This window comes from Nicotiana sylvestris, chromosome 3, assembly GCF_000393655.2.
Source record: "Nicotiana sylvestris chromosome 3, ASM39365v2, whole genome shotgun sequence".
Lineage (NCBI taxonomy): Eukaryota > Viridiplantae > Streptophyta > Magnoliopsida > Solanales > Solanaceae > Nicotiana > Nicotiana sylvestris.
Window position 1 is genome coordinate 213,189,905 of NC_091059.1, and position 21,531 is coordinate 213,211,435.

The window sequence follows — 21,531 nt, forward strand, 5'->3', positions numbered from 1 at the left end:
TAAAATTTAATTTATGATTAATTATTGTTTGTCGCTCGTCCATACGAGCCCCAACATTACAACCAAATCCCAACAGCAGAGTCCCTAGTATTAAAGTGTGTCAAAGGCCACTATCACAATCTCCAATATACAGCTACGTGAATTTCTTAACTCTGTGAAAAAAGGATTTTCAACTTTTGATAACTGCCACGAGATTGTTGTGTCTCTCTTCAGTTCCCCCCACCTTCCTTTTTAGCTTTTCCAGGTTACAAAAAGAAGCTCCCTTTTCCTTTTCCTTTTCCTTTTCCTTTTCCTGACATAGTCTTTTGTCCCTTTCTTGCATTTTATTGGCAAAAAGAAGCACAATTCAGATACCCATTAAGCACATCTGCGCTTTCCACATTTCAATTTTCAAAACTCCCATGGAGGAACAAAAAGTTTGAATCTTTCCTAAATCATTGGTTAAAAATCAACAGAGTCTTCTTTATCAGTTTTGTATGACATTTTGAAGAAAGAAAAGGAGATGAAGATTTTCATCCTGCTTATACCCATTTGGGTTTTCACTACTCCATTGTTGTCAGCTCCAGTGGATGTAACTCCCCAGCCTCCAATTACAGACCCAGTTCTTCCTACTGAGAAAGGACCCATTTTTCAAGTTCCTTCTGATAAAGATGCTCCTTCTCCTGGTAAAAATTCAACAATGCCTAATCACCATCTGGTTTTTTTAGTTTGTAACTTATGAATCTTGGGAATTGGATTGCAATTATACCGCACCCCTTTATTCGTCTATAGCATAAAATTTGTAGTCTGAAACTCTGAATGTGCAATTAGTTAAATTATATTCAAATTAGATAGGAACTTGCAATTTTGATACTTAGATTTGTTACTCTGCTCTTCACTTTTTTTAAATAATTTGCAGTGTATTATTGCTTTTTATAATTTTCATTATCCTTTGATACCAGACATAATGATGCTCAAGACAAATATAATTGAAAAAACCCACATTTTCTTCTTTATAGGGGTGGGGGGGGGGGGAGGGTTTTAGGAATTCGCAATCGAATGGGGCAAATCTTCATTTGCTTCATTACAATAAGTTTCTCTTTTTGTAGTTTTAGTTTTCAATCAAAGCTCAAGCTCATTGAGTATCTCTGTCTTATTTTTCAAATCAGGAGTTGCAGAGCTGAAAGTAGTACACCACCAGGATTTAAATAAGAAAATTTTGATTTCACTTATTGTTGCATCAACCCTCCTTGCTGGAATTCTGCTGTTGTCAACTTGCTTTTGGATTTACAGACTAAAAATGCGGAAGAAATCCGCTGAAAAAGGCAGTCAGAAAGCAGGTAACTTTGTTATCAAGAAGTCACTGCTATGGAAGGATAATTTGAGTTCCTATTACTTACTTATAGTCGTGCATTTTCTGTATCCTAGCTTCCACATTGTTTTATTTGTCCAATTTTATAATGTAGAGTCTGCAAAGGGACTTTCTTGGGGTCCAATAATGGCCAAGTTCCCTTCTTTGAGATCTGTGGGAAGAAAAGGACTAGTTGCTGTGATCGAATACCAGTCATTAGTAGCTGCAACCAACAATTTCCAGGAACAGAATGCTCTAGGAGAAGGTAGATTAGGATGTGTGTATAAAGCTCAATTCAACAATGACATCCAAGCAGCTGTTAAAAAGTTTCGTGGTGGCGAACAGGATGCTGAAAAAGAATTTGAGGTAGTCTGATAGAATTTGACCCGAAATGTTGTTCCGTAATGGTTGTAATTATTTGGTGCTAAAAGTCATGTCTGATTGAATTTCAGAATGAGGTGGACTTGTTGAGTAAATTTCAGCATCAAAATATTATTTCGCTTCTTGGGTACTGCATTCATGCCGATGCACAATTTCTGGTGTATGAAATGATGCAGAATGGATCTTTGGAATTCCAGTTGCATGGTAAAAACTACTATTATTTACTTTCTGATATAAAGTACAAAAGAATATCAATATGATATCTGAATTGTTATTAGATTACCATAATTGAGTTGTCCTCTTGACCAGGACCTCCTCGTGGATCAGCTTTGAATTGGCATCTTCGCATGAAAATTGCATTGGATGTGGCTAGGTATTTAATGTTATGATTTATTAGTGCTAATTTTTTCGTTTTTGCCCTCAGTTCTGCGTTTTTGGAAGTTAATACTATAATTACGCTGTTGACATTGACCAGGGGACTAGAATACCTCCATGAGCGCTGTAACCCCCCTGTAATCCATAGAGATCTCAAATCGTCTAATGTTCTATTGGATTCCAACTTCAATGCAAAGGTAAACCACTAGCAATATAGTCACATAAATCTCAATTGCTTCTCCATTAGCAAACTTTTCATGTGGTCTGTTTTGTCTGAGTCGATCTGTTTTCACTTGATCAGCTTTCTGATTTTGGCCTAGCTATAGCTGGATGGAACTTAAACAAGAGCACCGTAAAGCTTTCGGGAACTCTGGGATATGTGGCTCCAGAGTACCTCTTAGATGGTATGTTAGTTCCCTACTTTCTCACAATTAGCTAAATGAAGATGGTACAGATGTTTATTGTTCGAATGTGCCTCATCACGTAAACAGTCCAAATCTTATGATTCTGTCTTCTTTTTGTGTCATAGAAGTGTCTCCCAAGAATTATATTCACTTCGCTCCTCTCAGATTAGAAAAGAATGCTCCCTCCTAGAATTCATATATCCACGTACAAAAGCATATCCAAAGAAGCACCATCATCATTGAGCTCTTGCCCTCAGTTTAGATTTTGAAGTATGGAACTCCTAGCAGACAGATGTAATTGCTACATCTACATATTTGATTTATCAACAATTAGATTGTGCGAAGAGATTAGGCTTCTCTTCTTTTGTTCACGAACTTCTCGTTTCTTTTCAAGTATGATGACTATTCTGCTTTGACTCCCTCTTGATGCACCATTTTGTCTTCAATGTTGTTTCTTTGTCACAAGATATATCTAAGATTGATATTTAAATGTTAATGTCCGAAAGAATTATCTTGATTAGCTTATTTCAAAAGCAGAATTCAGATCTGTGCTATTATTGCTTGTTCTTCCTGTAGGAAATAACATCCTAAACAGAAGTCTGAAAATCGAACATTCTTTCCCATTTGATTGCTGCATTTCAGGGAAATTAACTGATAAGAGTGATGTCTATGCTTTCGGCATTATACTTCTGGAGCTTTTAATGGGGAGAAGACCAGTGGAGAAACTAGCAGGAGCTCAGTGCCAATCTATCGTCACATGGGTATTTATGCAATTACTGCTCATACTTGAGTGTTTGCTCCTTATCTCTTCATGACTTCCTGGAATACTGATGTTTCAGTAATTCCATGACAAGCAGGCAATGCCACAGCTTACTGACAGGTCAAAGCTCCCAAATATTGTTGATCCTGTCATCAGAAACGGAATGGACCTCAAGCACTTGTATCAAGTCTGTGCACCTACCTCTTTTGTCAAATTATTACTTTCATTTTACTGCTTTAACTTACAGAATCAAAACGGATGATTTGATAGGTTGCTGCTGTAGCCGTGCTATGTGTACAACCAGAACCAAGTTACCGACCACTGATAACAGATGTCCTGCACTCCTTCATTCCCCTTGTACCAATTGAGCTTGGTGGGTCCTTGAGAGTTGTGGATTCTGCACTATCTATTAACGCATAACAAAATGAGTTGCTTCATTCAAAGTTTGCTTCGGCCTACTCTTGGTGTTACTTGTGTTCCTACGGAAACTGGTAACTGAATGAACAACTTGACCTTTCCTCTTCTTTTGTTCTATCCTGAGTTTGTTAATTGGCTAATGCAATTTTTGCTATGAATTTAGAGTAGGACAACTTACCAAAAGAAAATTTATGCTGTGTGTATATAATTGTAAATTTGAGGTAGCAAAATCTCTGATCTCACTTCAAGTTTCCTCAGGTTTTTGTCCTTTCATGGTTGTTTTCTGTATTAGAGGAATTGATGTGCTGCTATTGTAAAGAATGACTTATGATTCCAGTATTTGTGCATACAAAAGTTTGCTGTTCTCCTTATTTCTTGTCTGTGAATACCTGTTATGATTAGCTGGCCTTTTTCTCCTACCTCTTGCTGGCAGACGGTCAAAGCCTGCCTTTATCCCACCTAGTTGGGTTTCACGTGCTGACTTTTCTGCATATCCTGGCAGATAGGATAAAAATGTTGCCTCTCACTAAAGCAATTGACTTTTTATTTTGGCTTTATCTTACAGTTTCTTTTTGGCCATTTTCTACACCCAAAAAAAGAATTGAAGTGTCTTAAGTCATGAATGCCCACCATGTGTAGTATGGCCTACAATTTTTGTGGATCTGGGACCTCAAAAACTATTGCATGTGCCCATGCTAAAAATGATACATTGCCATCCTTTTTCAAGGAAGGATCCTTTCTCATCAGCCGGTTGTTAGATTGCATTGGATCTTAAATAACTCTTGGAGCCTAATTTATTAAGAGACTTTATCTATAGTATAAGTAATCTCTGGAAGTACAACTAGAAATTAGTTCTCATGGAGTTATTACCTAGGTTTAGTATCAGGTAGCTAGTTGGCAACTGACATACTTTGGCAACTCTTTATTTTTATTTTTGATTCTTTTTTTTGGCTTTGATAACTTTTATCGTCGTTGGCATATTCTTTTCCTTTTCTTTTTGTCTTTGTTGGGTGGGGTTGAGGGAGATCATCGTCGTGCAATATAACTACATGGATCACTACGTTAAATCCTAATATGGTGGGCCTGAGGGCTGCTGTTCTTCTTCTCTATTGTTGGTCCACATTAGTTTAGAATAGTAAGGTTTCAACCCCATGTTTGGTGAAATGGAAATTGGCATTCTGAAAGATGGGGAAAATAATATCCAGTTCATTGTCTTAGATAGTCACGTGATACAACTTTGGACGTATCTTTTAGTGAAATAGCATTCACCTTCAGAAAGACAAAAGGATATATAACGCTGTTTTTTACTAGTTGAAGATTTTCTTTCAGGAAAACTAGTGTCAATAACATGTTTTCTTGAAGTTTCCAGTCACAGCAACTGGCTTCCATCGGTATATCAGCTGTGTTTTATTCATAGCTGATATGGACTACCCAAAAAAGACGATGTAATATGATGGGCTACCCAACTGCAGTTATTTCTGTTGGATTTTGCATTTGTTACTGTTTATATTTGATTTACCAGAATAATAAGTAGTTTAGTCAAAGGAGGAGTCTTTCTTTAAATTTAAATTTAATTGGATAAGTTGGTTGAGATAGTTTAGGTTTTTGAATTTGAATATTTATTCTTCTGATTTTCTGCAGATTCTGTTCTTAAATTGGCTATTTAAAGCCTTGTTATGCTTAATAAAGTTATTGAGAGACATTTTCCAATCAATACTTTTAATCTTTTTGCTGCTCCATCTTTTAAAAAACCAACAATTTCTTTTGTCAATATCTATACTTCCGAATGAATTTTCCGTTTAAAGAACGGTTAAACTAAATTCCTAATTGCTTGACGACAGACGAAGGAATTTATTGTTTACATGCAAGATTCCTTTCTTAGTAACCAGATATCATTGTCACGGCAATATCTAAGGATGTCTACATTAAACGCAATAGTACTATAAAACTTTGTCCTGTTTCATTAACCATCCCACTTTAACCCTTAATTCTGCCGATTCTACTCTGATCTCTAGCACCCAAAAAGAGAAGGTAAAGATAACAAAAGCAACAATAAAGGAGAATTAGGGGTATATATATGCTTAGAAAATCATGGCCTTCTCGAACTGGATATGCAGTCGCAATACTAAAAATATGTTTGTGAAGATTGTACATCCAGGAGGACACGTAGAACTGCACGACAGGCCAATTCTTGCAGCTGAGATAATCAATAGAAATCCCAAGAGTTGGGTTTGCCATCCCAGCGTTTTCCAACAGCCGTGGGCTATTTTACCACCCGAAACCACCCTCATGCCTGGCCAGAAATTCTATGTTGTGCCTATAAAAACCATTAAAAGACTTCAATCCCTCGCCATGAAATCTTCTCCGGCTCTTATTCATAAACTTCAGAAACAATCAAGTCTTAAGGAAAACAAAACAGAAAAACAGGAAGGCAATTTTTCTAACTGCTGGTTATTCCAAAGAAATTCACCCAAAAATTCTGAGGTACCTTATTCTTCCCTGAGACAAGAAGAAAACAGAGAAGTGCAATCCCAGGGTGATAATTGCTTTACGTGTTTGTTAACAGGGATCAGGATTAATAAATCCGGTAGCGGGGAAAATGTGATGAGTAATACTGAAACAAGATCATCAAACAGTAGCTTGGGATCCTCTGAAACCAATTTTCTCAATAGAAATCAAAGAACTAATGTGGATTGCAATGAAACATCAACGGGAGTTTCACCCACCAGACTTTCCTCTTTTGATCAGTGGCATCCCAGTTTAGAAAGCATCTCAGAAGAGTGACAATGTTTTTTGCAAATGCAAAAAATTTATCAAGCGTGATTATTTTTACATGTTTGCTAATGTGTCTGTATATACAACAACAACAACCCAGTATAATCCCACTTAGTGGGGTCTGGGGAGGGTAGTGTGTACGCAGACCTTACCCCTACCCTAGGGTAGAGAGACTGTTTCCAAATAGACCCCCGACATCCTTCCCTCCAAGAACTTCCCACCTTGCTCTTGGGGAGACTCGAACTCACAACCTCTCGGTTGGAAGTGGGGGTTGCTTACCATCAAAGCAACCTCTTGTGTGTCTGTATATGTCTTTGTTAATTTCTATGAATGTAAACAAAACAAACAAACAACAACAAACACAGTAAATTTCTACAAGTAAGGTATAGTGTTAGCAAGCCTTACTCCTATATTAGAAGAGGCAAAGAGGCTATTAATGTTAGGACCGGAAAAAAATCAGGTGTCATGCGGAAGCCAGTAAAGCAAATCTTGAATGACGATTAATCAGATAACAAAAGAGAAATATATCAAAAGAGACGCGTTCAATTGGCATACGTCCACGACGGAGATGAGTAATCCACTATATAAAAGAGAATACAAAATACTGAGAGAACAACCTCACAAAGAGGTAAACACAAGTGACATACTAACACTTGTCCCGAAAAATTCTTCCACTAAACAAAATTCTCAAACCCCTTATGGCTACAATGTAGAAATTGTCGAATAAGAAGGAAAGATCCTTAATTTATAGAAATCCAAGCATTTCCTGTTGGGTTATTAAGCTTAATATAGCTTAAAATAGGGTGAATGGAAAATGGAGGGAAAATAAAATATTTGAGTTTCATTTGAGATTCCCTCCTTGATGAAGGGACATTGTCCCATATTGGAAGAGGAAGAGGTTTTTAATGAGTATATAAGCAATTGCTCTTCTTCTAGCTCTTAAAGAGTTGAGAAGAAGGCAAGCCTCGCGTCGCCGCCGTCGTCGCTCGGCTTCGGCTTCGAGTTTCATTTGAGATCCCCTCCTTGATGAAGGGACATTGTCCCATATTGGAAGAGGGAGAGGTTTTAATGGGTATATAAGCAGCTGCTCTTCTTCTAGCTCTTAAAGAGTTGAGAAGAAGGCAAGCCTCGCGTCGTCGCTCGCTCGGCTTCCGCTTCCGCTTCGGATTCGGTCAATTGATTGTTTAATTTTTTGGACCAAATTTATTTGTTAATAGTAAATATTAACAGAAATGTTATTAAATATCCTTTTTAATAACAGAATATTAATATTAAATCCAACAATATTAATATTAAATCCAATTCCGTTATTAGTTTTCCGTTTTTCAGTTTTGTAACTGAAAATTAACCTCCATCTTCAGTTCTCCCGGTTTATTGTTGAGTAAATAACCATTTATGTTATGACATTTATGCTATGACTGTTTTGCATAAACAACCATTCTGAAGAGTTGCACCTCTTCAGTTTTCAGCCCAACATTGGCTATAAATACATGTCCATTCTCTCAGAATTTTCATACTATTTTCTAAGTTCTTCTCCTTTCTTCTGCATTGTTTATCTTCAAAGAAAACAACAGTAAGTGTGATTTGCTACCGAACTTTGTGTTCGTTGAAACATTAGGGTTTGCAGTACCGCTACACTAGTATATAATTCATTCTATCTTGGGAGGAAATAATTTATAATCTTGGGTACTAAGAGAGGATTAAATTCCTTAAGGAAACACTGTGAATTCAGTGGGTTCAGATTAACTTTTGTTTATTTACATTTTTTGTTTATATTTTATTCTGTTTTTTCCAAAATTAGTTTACAAATACAGATTGATAACATTTCCCTCCAAGAAAATGGACTAGCCAAATTTGGGAGATTTATAATTTTCTTCTAGGGGCGGCCCAACGAGTTTTGTGGCCTAAAGCCAAATTTTATAAGGGGCCTTAATTTTTTAAATCTATTTTTCTAGCTTTTTTTTTCAGATGCAAAATTATTAATAAGTTTTTATAATTATTTTCTCCTAATAAGTCTTTCTCAATTGACAATATAACTAATCCATTTAACCTCTTTTGAGATATTGTTGAACTTTGGTAAGATTTTATCAATTTTAATTTTTGAAAACTTCTTTCCACTGAAGCAATGGTAACATGAGTTATTAACATTATTCCATAAGCAATATAGGCATTTGAAAAAGAATCAAATCTTTTTATTTGATTGAGTGTATCAATTAAACTACTATTTTCTAATTGTACTATTTTCCTTAATACTTTTAATTCAAAAAAATAAATCTAAACCATCAATATAAAATTGATTATTATGCTTTAAGGAACATTCAAGATTAAAGATAATATTTTTTTTTCAAATTTCCATCATCTAGTGATCTTAGTTTTTACCACTAAATGGAAAACCAAAAATATTTTCATATGCTTCGAATTGTTCAAATATATTTTGAAGTGAAAAAGTAGCCTTGTATACTATATAAAAGTAATCAATGGTTAACGTAGGAGACATCTCTATTTTTTCCCCGGGGAATCCCATTGCTTAACTTTCAATTTGCCAATGACCATCAAATGAAATGTGAATAACCCGTCCTCTAAAGGACTTATCGAAAGATCTGGAGATTTCATTATCAACATCCTCATCAAATTGTTACTTCATATATATCACATGTTTCATACGAAATTCGAGTTCGATATTTATTTCAAGTGCAATTTTCTTTACAAAAATCATAGCAGTTGCAAATCCTTCTTCTCTATATTTGTTAAAGAAAGAAATCAAACTTTTTCACTTCACAGATTGTTTTTAAACATATACATAATCTATTAGGTGTAACAAAAAATGAGGCTTCCATAAATATGGGGCCTAAAGCAGTTGCTTTATAGAAGGATCGCCCCTGTTTCCTTCCAAGAGAAAAAAACTCAATTATAATAAATATGTTATTATTTCTTTCAAAAAATAAAAAAAATAAATATGATAGGAAAATGAGTACAAACGCCTCATAGTTAATTCCCATGAATGCAATTCTCACAAAGAATTTGAAAAAGAATTTTCTTAGCTTAAACATAGAGTATGAGACAAATTTGACAAGGAAATCATATCTCATCTTTTAACCGAAAGCTGCGGCTAGAAATTAATGGACGTCATAAATGCAAGACGAGCCTAACTTTAATTGATTAGTTAATTTTAGCTTTCTACCTTCTATTCAGTTAAACTACCAAATTTGTGCAACTGTTCAATAAATAAGATCCTAAATAGTTGCACACTTATTAAAGAACAAGTCCAAAGACTGTGACACGATAGCACCCAATCCAAAAATATAGTATAAGAATAATAGCCCGTTTGACAAAGCCGTAAAAATCAGCTTATTTTGAAAAATGTTTTTTTTCAAGAGTGACTCAAAAATATTTTTAGTGAGAAATAGTTTGTGTTTGGCTAATTAATTTGAAAAACACTTCTGAGCAGTAATTAGTATTTGGCCAAGCTTTAAAAAATTGCTTCTAAAGTATATTTTTATCAAAAGTATTTTTGGGGAGAAACTACTTTTTTGTGCTTCTCAAAAACTGCTTCTGATTCTCCTCAAAGCATTTTTTTTTCTTTCAGAAGCTTGGCCAAACACCTCAAATTAAGGCCAAAAGTGCTTTTGGCAAAAAAAAGAAAAAACACTTTTGGCCAAAAATAAGCTTGCAAACAGGCTATAAAACATCTTAACCAAACTCTTCCTCCTCCATACGCCACCGCTAATACTGTCATCAGCCCTCAATACAATTATAACTCTATATTTGTGTTGCATATTGAACTGGTAGTAATTGATGAATTGGAGTTTATCAAAAGATTTGGATTGGATGTTTCTGGAACATGACGGAATATGAGAAAGCTCAAAGAGTTCTTCAGCGGCTTCGAGGAGGATACACAACGGATATGGTAGAAAAGAAAGTCGCTAAGAGAGGAGAAGATGATTCAGACTCTGCTTTTCCAGTTGTCCGTAGCAGTGAAACAGTACCCGACCCGAATATGTTTCGCCCGCTTCGCTTTGATGGGGCTGCCATGGATGGGAACTCCAAAGGCAAAGGTAAGAACTCTTCATTTATTATTAATTTATTATTAATGGGGCTATTAGTTTATGTTAATGTGTTTGATTAGACAGTTTAAATATTTGATTAGGCACAAAATTTATAAAAATAAAAATATTTTTTTAAAAAAATTTGTGGTTGAAAACCTATGTCATTTATTAAGTAATAAAATGAGAATATTAAAGTTTATATTTTGTAAAATATAAAAGGATAATGTTATTTTGGGGACAAACAAAAAAAATAAGCGTGACCCATAAAATTGGAGAGAAAAGTTTCACTTACCTCTTCTTAAACCAATTATTTAATTAGTACGTTATTAATTAAAACTATAAGTTTTATAGAAAATAATAAAATGAATTTTAATTTTTTCCAATGTCAGATAATTTGAATCAAAATCAATCTATTCACTAGATGCTTTAAAATTGTGAAGTCAATGATATTTGTAACTCAACAAAAATCATTCTCCCATTCAAAAGGTTATCTTATTCAGAAGTTGATGTTGTCTATTCTATTCCCGTTACTTGTCAATGAGAGACAGAACATTCGAAATTAACAAGCAATATTATGAAATGAACTCTCAAATTTTCATCACAGTAATAAGTTATTGCAAAATCTCAAAGCATAAACGGAAACTTAAATATATTATAATCTTAAGCGAGACAATTGGTTGTTATAAGTAAGTGCAAAAAGTATATTTGATTTTTTCTAATAGCGCCTATTATCACGTCCTTAATCTTGAACTAAGTTTATGTGCGGCACTTGACAACTTGCTCACGATCCTGTTTTGCCAAGTCAGCCTAAAATACTATACTCAAGACTGCTAAGGGAGTATTAGATAAGAAAGACAAGAGAAATTTGCCAAATGAAGCTTTTTATTATAGAGAATTTGATTGTTTTGCTTGATGAGTTACAAATGAATATCCCCTTTATATACTAGTCCCCTAGGAGCTAGTGAGTAAATAAAAATTATTACACAGGTCCTTTATTATTTACAAGTCATTTCTCTAAAATTTTCTATATAACTGGAATCTTCTAAGGACTTTCCTAGCTATTTTCTAGGGTTCTAAAGTCTTTCATGAGAATCTTTCATATTTCTCTAGAACCTTCACACATGTGCTAGTCTATTTCATATGTAAGCTTTTCATATGGCAAAAATATATACCAAGTGATACCTACGTGGCATGATAATGTGGCGGGCCATGACACCATGCTTTTGCGTGATAACTCTTGAAGGTCAGGGCTCAGCAAAATCACATTTGTACGAGATTTGTGCAGTAAATCATTGGAAAGCGCCATTATTTGAATGTTGCAACGAGGAAGGTCCAGATCACCTGAAGTTGTATGTTCATTCCATTTCCAATTCAAAAGCAAATTCCTAGTATAGTACTCTGTTATTGTCAGCACATTTATAGATTTTAAACGTATAACGAGTAGTGAGAAGGAGAAGCTAAATGCAGGTTCACTTTCAAGGTATATGTGGAAATAAGAGGACCACGTACAACAACTATAGAGTGTATGGGAAATCCACATTCAAAGAAGAAAGCAGCAGCAGAAAATGCAGCTGAAGGAGCGTTGTGGTTTCTAAACAAAGCTGGTTATAGGTTGAAGAAGTACTAAATTAACTTCGTTTTTTTAAAGGGTTAGTGAATTGTGATTCCAGTAAACAGAATGTAAACTTAATAATAAAAAAAAAAAAGGTGGGGGTGGGGGTGGGGGGTGGGGGTTTAAACAGACTTAGTTTACTGTAAGCTTGTCCATTGCAAAATTTACTTCATTGATGCAATTGCTCAAATCAAGAAATAATCTTAAGTTAAGTAACTTAAGTGCATTTGATGTATAAAGATAGTGTCATAATTTAGCTGCCAATTATATTGTGCACTTCAACTTTTTGACAGAAACTCTCTTTCATTATCGATATTTGATCAGTTATGAGCAATCACTTAGAAAAGGAACCATCTTAGGCCTTTTTTGTCCATAAACAAAGGTATTTTTTTCAATTTTTTTTTTAAATGTGGTTGTCGATGAAATTTTGTAATTTTTTAGAAATTTTTCGAAAATGTGTTTTTCAAAAACCAAGAAGTGGTACAGCAAACTTTTTTCAAGTAAAATGCATGTTGAAATATAATTTCAAATTACAAAAATTATTTTTCAACTTATCTCCAAATACTACATTTTTAAAAAATTACAATTTTCATGTCCAAATGCCTACTTAGTTTCTTCGTTGACTTTCGTTCATTATTGAGACTAGGATAGTTCAAGATGATCCTCATGTTAAAATTGCTCTTTGAACCATGCACTTAAAGTAATGTAGGATGGAGTTGCAACCTTACAACCACTGAGCTACTACTCAAATCCTGGTTAAAATCTAGTTCAAGTCACCCATGTTTGTTTTTATTTAAAAAAATAAAAATAAAAAAATTGAAAGGATGAGGAAAATAGATTATATTCTTAGGATGCTAAAACAAAGACACTAAACTTGAATGCTGCAATTTGTAAGTCAGACTAAATAACCATTTAAAAAGTCAAAACTAGTAGAATAATACAACTACAAGCTAAAAGCAAAACTGTCTAGCTCTCTTACGAGACCTCTGTGCATTCCAACCTTCTTTGCTATATTATTCCTACTATCGCATATCAACATCACTATCTTAGGAAATCAACAACAAAAGGAAGGGAAAGAGGGAACCTAGAAACAGTTCTCTAATCCTTATTTCTAACTCTTTATTTCAACTAGTAGAACTTCCCCCACTGACTTCTGTGCTAAACCGTGTAATGTTGCTGAATTGTCTCAATGTCAAGTCCCTTGAGCTTCACCACTGATTCCACATGCCCCTTTAGAGTATGAAGCTCTCTTAGCCTATTAACAAATGCAAAACAATCGAATAAGAAACTGTTGGAACTTAGAAAATCAATACAAACACTATGCAATTGAAAATGATCTATGTACCTGGCAACTTCAGCACGCCTCTTGGCCTGTTCGGCTATTTCAGACAATTCCTTATAGCTTTTGTTGTCGAACACCTGGGAACTATCAGGAGCTTGAAGTCCATGCAATGTGCGTTGAGCCAACGCCCATTGTGCCTCTCTTTCTCCCCTACCATAATCCTTCTTGCTTGTGAAAGCAACCTGCACCGGTGTGAATAGCAGGAGAGTGTCATAACATGTTAGGTGATAAATAATTTGACATGAATGTTGATGTGAAGTACCTTGTTCTCCATCATATTATTCCAGGCCCTGCCACTCAAAGTGTATCGGATGGCGAATTTTAAAATATCCAGAGGTATGTAGAAAATAATACTGTAAAGCCAAATAACACCAGCCCAACCCCAACCAATACCACGAATCCTAGCAAAACCCCAGTTTGCATATACTGCAATTATGGTGGCAACCTGAAAATAATAATCATTAGAGGTGAAGGAAACTACAAGTATAAGATAATTGGTGTTCTCAACTGGAATCTAACCAATCAACTTACCAGTTGTGCTATAGCAAAAGCAGCTAGCAGAAGGAGACCAGGACGTTCTACATAAGACCAACTCCTTGACCTAGTTACAAATATGAGTGCCTGACTGACGATGCTGACCTGAAGATATAGTGCTGAATTGAGCTCATGTACATTGTCTCTAATCGATCTTACACCAAACTTGTCCTGCAAATACAGCGCCAAGTTGAAGGATGAGATGGGTATAATAAATATCTAGTGGATCAACAAGCAACATGAGATAAAGGTCAAGCAATAAGAATGGGGGAGCAATTCTATTATATACTGAAGAAATGTTCACAATTTACTTACACTGAAGAAATTTGACTGGTGAGCAGCCCAAAAGAAGATAACAGTCATAACGGCTAGGTAAGTGCCAAGAACTATGCCAGTGGCAAAAATTTCTCTCAGTTTCCATGAGTCAGGCATGGGTGACGGCTTCACCTTGTCTTTAGATATGGTCATGATAGTTCCGTCATTGAGAATGGCAATGATAAGAACCATGAAAGGTGAGAAATCGAACTTCCATATTAGTGCAATGAGCATGAAGCCTAGCACGATTCGGATGGTTATAGAAACAGCATAAATGGTATAATTCTTCATCCTCTGAAATATGGCTCGGCTGGTCAATACAGCACTCACTATCACACTTAGTCCGGGCTCCGTGAGAACTATGTCAGATGCACTACGGGCAGCATCAGTAGCATCAGCTACAGCTATGCCTATATCTGCTTTTTTCAAAGCAGGGGCATCATTCACACCATCTCCAGTCATACCACAAATGTGCTTTCTTTCTTGGAGCTTCTTCACAATCTCATATTTGTGCTCTGCACAGTTGTTATTAAAATCAGGGAGGGCAGGTTACTAACAGTAAAAGATATTTGGGGAAAACAAAGGATGGAGAAAGTTACCTGGAAAGACACCAGCAAAGCCATCAGCCATTTCAATGAGCTCATCGACAGGGAGGTTAGCAGTATTTTCATCCTTGTGCTGCCCCAAGAGGGAAGAAGAAGGATACATGTTTGTTCCCATACCAAGCCTCCGACCAGTCTCCTTGGCGATGGCAAGCTGATCACCAGTTATCATTTTGACATTGACGCCAAGGACAAGAGCGCGCCTAATTGTCTCTGCACTATCATGCCTTGGAGGGTCAAAAAGAGGCAAGAGTCCTACAAAGAGCCAAGGCCCTCCTGGACTTTCCTTTGTCCTCTCTGGTACTGTCTGTATTTACAAAGAACAAAACACTGGCTTTAGTGTGATGCGCAAAAAAAAAAAAAGACAATACTAAAGACTTTGCTTTGTTAAATTTCACCTGTTGAGCCACTGCAAGAGAGCGAAGACCACGATCAGCAAACTTGTCAATGACGGAGTGAACTCTCCTCTTTACATCCTCGCTTAGGCCACAAATCTCAATGATCTGGTAAAATAAATCAAATGTTCAAGCTTACCAACTCAGTTATAAGACAGAGAGAGAAGTGTCAAGTATAGCTTACCTGTTCAGGTGCACCTTTGCTAACCCTATGCCAATTGCCATTGGCGTCTATGTAAGTAATAGCTGTGCGCTTGTCTACAGGGTTGAAAGGCAGGAAGTGCACTTCTTGGATCCCAGCTCTAGCCTAGAGAGCACAAATAAATCTAAAATTCAGGTACAAGTAAGTTGATGAACTTCTCTAATGATCAAAGCTGCTAATAATGCATATCAGAAGTGCATGGATAAATTTGCCTAAAGCACGCAATACACGTGAAATTAAGTGAAAGTATGTTCCACAACCAATTATGAGCAAGTTAGAATTTGATACTACTTTTAATTACTACCTCTTTGGCATCTGCCAACATTCCTACAATGCAAGCATCAATAGCATCCTGGTTTTCCACCCTTGAAGCTCTGGCCCCAAGAAGAATAACTGTATCTTGGTCAATATCCTTTGCGAAAACCTGTACCACCCCTCCCCAACAAGACAATCTAGTTAGCTCACTTTTGGGCTTATTGCTTCAAACACTATACTAGAACGGCGTGTTAATTCACCAACCTCAACTAAGTTTTTGTCTACTTCAAGCTTGTTCAATGTAAGAGTTCCTGTCTTGTCACTACATAGTACATCCATTCCAGCCATCTCTTCTATAGCAGTCATCCTCTTGGTGATGGCACCTTGTTGCGACAACTTGTGGGATCCAATTGCCATAGTAACTGATAATACAGTAGGCATAGCTATTGGAATTCCTCCAATGAGAAGAACAAGCAGATTATCAATTCCATCTCTGTACTTTCTGTGCTGAATTGGGTACATCACCAATATCTCTATGACAATTCCAACCAGAATGGAACATATGCAGAAGTTTCCTATTGCTGTCAAAACCTGTCAAAATCAACTAAATCAGTTGGAAAACAAAAAAATGCCGAAAATCTTATACAGTTCTAAATTCTAATATGCTTTCAAACCATCATCAAATATAAAAAATATTTGGAAATAATTTTAGAATCAGTGCAAGAAATTTTGCTGGTCAACTTACTGAAAACATGGTTTGTTAACGTGAAATTCAACTTTTCGATCAGAATTCAGTACAGAGAAACATGTCAAATTTTACCTTCTGGAAGTGGCCAACATTATTGGTACTATCAACAAGGTGAGCAGCTTTTCCGAAAAAGGTACTGATTCCAGTGGCAATGACAACAGCCTCAATTTCACCTTGTTTACAGGTGGAACCAGAGAATACTCCTTCGCCTGGGTTCTTAGTCACGGGTAATGACTCACCCGTGAGAGCAGATTGATCAATTTTGAGCGGATCACCATCAAGTAGACGAGCATCTGCTGGTATGATATCCCCCAACTTAATACTTATCACATCCCCGGGTACTAGCATTGCTGCATCCATCTCTTTCCAGCTACCATCTCTCAATACCTTTTGAAGAAGAAGACAGAAAATTCACTTCACAATGAATCTAATTGTAGTTTATTTTTTAAATAACTTTTTACCTTTGTTATCAGAATTTACCTTCGTCTTGGGAGCAAGGCCTGCCATCAGTGCTGCTGCAGCATTGCCCGCATTGTTTTCTTCAATGAAGCTGACAGTGGAGTTGATGACAAGCAAGACAACAATACCAAGGAAATCTTGCCAATCTGGAGGCCTATTCTGCATTTGATCATCGCAAAACAATAAAGCTCATTGATAGAAACAGATAAAAAAAACAGTACTATTATTAGATGTGTGTACAAACTGAGGAGTGTGTGTTACTGTTTTCGACAGAGAACTAACCTGTCCATTTGCCAATGCAATGGCAATGACAGCAGCAACTTCCATGACCCATGACAAGGGGTTCCACATGAAACCGAAGAATTTTAAGATCTTGTTCTCCTGTTTTATATATGAGGATTCAAACAATTAGGTGTCCCTATTCTAATCAACATAGAGCAGAAGAGGAAACAAAAAGCAGTAAGATAATAAAGTTTGCCTTTTTCTCCTCAAGTTTGTTTTGGCCAAAGACAGCAAGCCTTCTCTCTGCCTCATCAGATGCCAATCCCCCCTTGGAACTTATCAATATCCTAAATACATCATCCACTGGTATTCTTTCCTGTATACCAAAAAAATTGTGAAGTTTAGGAGCATAAAAAGCTTTAGATTTCATAATGTAGATCAAACTTCTCTTTTATCTGATCGTATGACTGCCTCAGATCACCATTATCAGCTAAGCTTATAAATCATAAGTACCATTCGATTGACAAAAGTTACTTAGAAACGTGAATTAAACAGCCTTATTCAGTTGACATATTGGAGGAAAATCAAAGAAATATGGACAAAGTCTGTAACCTGGTCGAAATACATGTTAGAAACTTCTCCCGGTAACAAGATCGATTCATAATTAGTACATACAACTACATAATCAGAGTTGGATGCAACGTTGCAAAACCGAGTTCATCTGAATCCAATACTTTCGACGCCGAATTATGTGTAAAAATCAGAGGCAGATCTAGTGTAAAGGTTACAGGTTTATGTGAACCCAATAACTTTTTGTACTAAAAAATTCATTAAATGTTGAAATATACTTAGCTCGAAACCCAGCCTGTTTGTACGGTTATTATTGTATATTAGTTCGACATCATTGTGGAAACCCATAAATAAACGTAAAATTCTGGATCCGCCTGCGATAAAGATCCACTAAAAATTACAATAAATACTCCATAATGTTGAACCCGTGATTGAAAATACAATGGTTTCAATACTAAAAATCTTAAAAGTTGAACACATAGAATTTATATCCTGAATTCACCTCTCAACGTAATACATACAAGCATGTGCAGCGGAGCATTACAGAAGAGATCAAAGTTGATTTTCACATTTCGTCACGCAAAACACAATCATACAATCAAAGTTATCTCCAGAAAAGCAAGAATATAAAAACCAAAATTCAAGAGGATGAAACTATATGAATATAATTAATATCGTGCATGTAATATTATCGTGCATGTAAGAACAGAGATAGGGCCGTACGAGATCGACGTTCTCCTTCTTGATATCATCCAAGCTGACGGTTCCCTTCTGATCCGCCATTGTTACTCTCTATCACACACACACACTGTAAGCTACCACTAACACACACACAGACACACAGAGAGTCTCTATTCAGGAAATGTCCCTCTTGAAATCATTATATCGCAGCCAATTTATGATTCTTGTTCAACTTTAACCGATTGATAGAAGTTTGTGCTCGTGAGACTTGCTCTCCTTATATATTACGTTTTCTAGCTTGTGCCAAAATCCAAATATGTAACTCTGATTCTTAAAATATTGCGGATTTTTAGATTAGATTGAGGTTTGAATTAAAGTGGTACTTGAACTATTATAGTATTAGGAGTCCATTCGTAACATTATTCAACTTTTTCTCTTTTACTTAAGAGTAGTCCATACTTATTAGGTTACGGAAATGTTGATTGAGTAAAAGATATAAACCAGATTAAAGTAGTAAATTACTCCCAGCCAAGTATTCTAAACCAATTAAAATTAGCGGTAATACTAATTTCTTTCTCTTTTGGTCTCTCTCTCTATTCCTGACCGTTCCGTTTGCTAAGGCACTTCTACACTCAACTTTTAACTCATTTTTATTTACTAGTTATTTTTTTATTTTATTTTTTTCAGTTTTCAGGTTCGAATAGAATAAGTACACATATCTACCGAACCCTCTGTAGAAAAGAACCCTTCTCTATGTGTAGCGTAACGAACCCTGCTCTAAAACAAAATAAACACCCCCGTCTTTCCTAATTTGTCTATTTAGTTATTCACAGGAAATGTAATTAGCATTTGTTCTGTTTTATTTTTATATGATAATTCGTATTTGATTGAAAAATATTATGAAAAAATATTATTAAATTTTTTTACTGTCCTAAAAAAAGAGGAACTATATAAATTAGAATGAACAAAACAATTTTTTCTGAGGGGACCCGTGAATTGTTTTTCCCGGGATCTTTACACAAATAGTCAGTCATATTCATTATTTGCTTTTTTAACCCATGTACATAGTTTATATATTGATTGTACATAATTATACACATATAATACATAAATTATGCATATATTATATCTCCACTAGCTATTGTTAGTTTAAACAGCTGGCTGAGCAATTATTTGTGTTAATTTTGCAAAAGTAAAGTAGTTTAAAAGAGATTAAATTGAGAGCCTTGGGTTGAACCATTCGGTGTATAGAGTGGACTTGCAACTACTGACTGCAACTTCAATTAATCCTACCTAATTAGTGCACTAATTAACAGGACCGTTCTAGGTTTTCTCCGGTAGATATGTGTTTAATATCCTGACTTACACGTTTCGATTGAATATTCATAATTGGTTGACGCAAGATCTGATATTATTTTGATTTTTAGGCGTGACATTTTTGCTTCTTTAGTTTAAGTGGACTATTAGCCAAAAAAATAAAAATAAGTGGACTTATAGTCATTAGAGACTGCGGAAAATGCGAACTGAATATAACTTGGCCCAAGGTTTTGGTGGTACTAAAGTCCAGCATCTTATGATTCGGGGGATTTGCATCAATACTCGCATTTTGGGCCATGTTTTAATTTGTGCTCGCTTTGCAAAAATAATTGTAAGCGTACCTACTTTTTCGCGTAACTTCAGCATACGGGGCTGGAGTAACAAAGGCAATCACGCAAAACTTCAGCATTCTAGTAGACGGGCCTGAAGTAGCAAAGGCAGTGCTGAAGTTTTTTAACCTGGATAAGATGCTGAAGTTATTTAGTTCATTTGTAAAAACTTCATCACTAAAATAGCTGAAGTTTTTTGTCCTGGATTCATTAGTTTTGTCATAAAGCTTTTTCAAAAACTGACAGATAATGCTGAAGTTATTTAGTTCATTTGTAAAAACTTCAGCACTAAATAAGCTGAATTTTGTCCTGAATAAGCTTTTTCAAAAACTTTAGCAGAAGATGCTAAAGTTATTTAGTTCATTTGTAAAAACTTCAGCACTATATAAGCTGAAGTTGAATCCATAAGACCATAAGCAAAAACTTGAATCCAGCAAAAACTTTATAAAAGTAATTGTAGTGAATAGTATTTTGTTTGTTGTGCCGTAAAAGGAATCTGGCCACGAAGTTCAACTTTTGGTCACTACGAAAATAGAAAAGTATTTAATTATCGAATTGTAGTTCATTTTAAATCTTATGTTACAACCAGTGCAATATTATGGCAAGTGCTCTTTGGTGTATGAGTTGCAGTTTAAGCAAATGATGGATTTTTTTTTTATAGTTTTCATCATTTGCAGATTAAGGCAAACTCTTCAGGCTTATCTTTAGGCAGGATTGGTGTAAGTTGTTGACTGCAGCTTATGCATATCACTAAGCTGGGTTTTTTGAAAGAGAATGTAATCGGATTCCGTCGATGTTGAGTCTTTGAAGAAGAATAAGAAAACGAAGGAGGAGAAGGAGGAGGAGAAAGGGGCTGAAGTTGTTTAAAAACTGGGTACAAGTTAAAAATTTTTAAAAAATGGGTATAGGTTAAATGGGGACGACCAAATAGGGCGCGCCCGAGCAATTTTTATTTATGATTCGGTATCCCAGGTCCAACAAGAGATTAAAAGGTTGAGGGAAAATTGAAGGCAATTTTGCATTTAAGATGGACAATAATTGATTTAAGGAGAGAAACTAGCTAAGGATTCCAATCAGCTAATAAAAATATTTATGTTAGTAGGATAAGAATTTATGTTAGTACGATACCTAGAGTGCAACTTCAGCATCGAGCCGACGGAAGCGGGATCGGGCGCGAGGCTTGACTCTCAGGTCATACCCAAGAGGGGCAATTTCAAGTACCTTGGGTCAGTTATACAGGGAAATATGGAGATCATCGTATAAGGGTGGGGTGGATGAAGTGGAGGTTAACGTCTAGAGTCCTGTGTGACAAGAAAGTGTCACCGTTACTCAAAGATAAGTTTTATAGAGCGGTGGTTAGATCTGCCATGTTGTATGAGGCTGAGTGTTGGCCGGTTAAAAACTCACATATCCAGAAGAGAAAAGTAGCAGAGATGAGGATGTGCGGGCACACTAAGATG

At 35.7% G+C, this 21,531-nt stretch overlaps 3 protein-coding genes across 3 annotated transcripts; 2 read left to right on the top strand and 1 right to left on the bottom strand.

The window, feature by feature from the left end:
- Window positions 1-210: 210 nt before the first annotated feature.
- LOC104224013 (probable receptor-like protein kinase At1g80640) lies at window positions 211-4,038 on the top strand. Its single transcript, XM_009775562.2, has 10 exons — window positions 211-665; window positions 1,149-1,319; window positions 1,446-1,696; window positions 1,783-1,915; window positions 2,021-2,084; window positions 2,187-2,283; window positions 2,388-2,490; window positions 3,133-3,251; window positions 3,348-3,437; window positions 3,521-4,038. Exons 1-10 carry the CDS (start codon window positions 503-505, stop codon window positions 3,668-3,670), a joined length of 1,341 nt encoding a protein of 446 aa, XP_009773864.1. The 5' UTR covers window positions 211-502; the 3' UTR covers window positions 3,671-4,038.
- Window positions 4,039-9,960: 5,922 nt separating this feature from the next.
- LOC104224027 (ribonuclease 3-like protein 1) lies at window positions 9,961-12,376 on the top strand. The gene is made up of 3 exons (XM_009775588.2): window positions 9,961-10,497; window positions 11,732-11,837; window positions 11,956-12,376. Exons 1-3 carry the CDS (start codon window positions 10,284-10,286, stop codon window positions 12,113-12,115), a joined length of 480 nt encoding a protein of 159 aa, XP_009773890.1. The 5' UTR covers window positions 9,961-10,283; the 3' UTR covers window positions 12,116-12,376.
- A 598-nt stretch (window positions 12,377-12,974) lies between these two features.
- Window positions 12,975-18,867, bottom strand: LOC104224039 (plasma membrane ATPase 4-like). Its single transcript, XM_009775599.2, has 15 exons — window positions 18,468-18,867; window positions 17,431-17,550; window positions 17,235-17,333; window positions 16,974-17,111; window positions 16,566-16,880; window positions 16,010-16,336; window positions 15,795-15,914; window positions 15,473-15,595; window positions 15,292-15,396; window positions 14,891-15,200; window positions 14,292-14,806; window positions 13,974-14,147; window positions 13,705-13,887; window positions 13,446-13,624; window positions 12,975-13,355 (listed from the first exon to the last, which is right to left on the bottom strand). The coding sequence occupies exons 1-15, from the start codon at window positions 18,525-18,527 to the stop codon at window positions 13,259-13,261; spliced, it is 2,865 nt and encodes a 954-aa protein (XP_009773901.1). The 5' UTR covers window positions 18,528-18,867; the 3' UTR covers window positions 12,975-13,258.
- Between the last annotated feature and the right edge of the window lie 2,664 nt (window positions 18,868-21,531).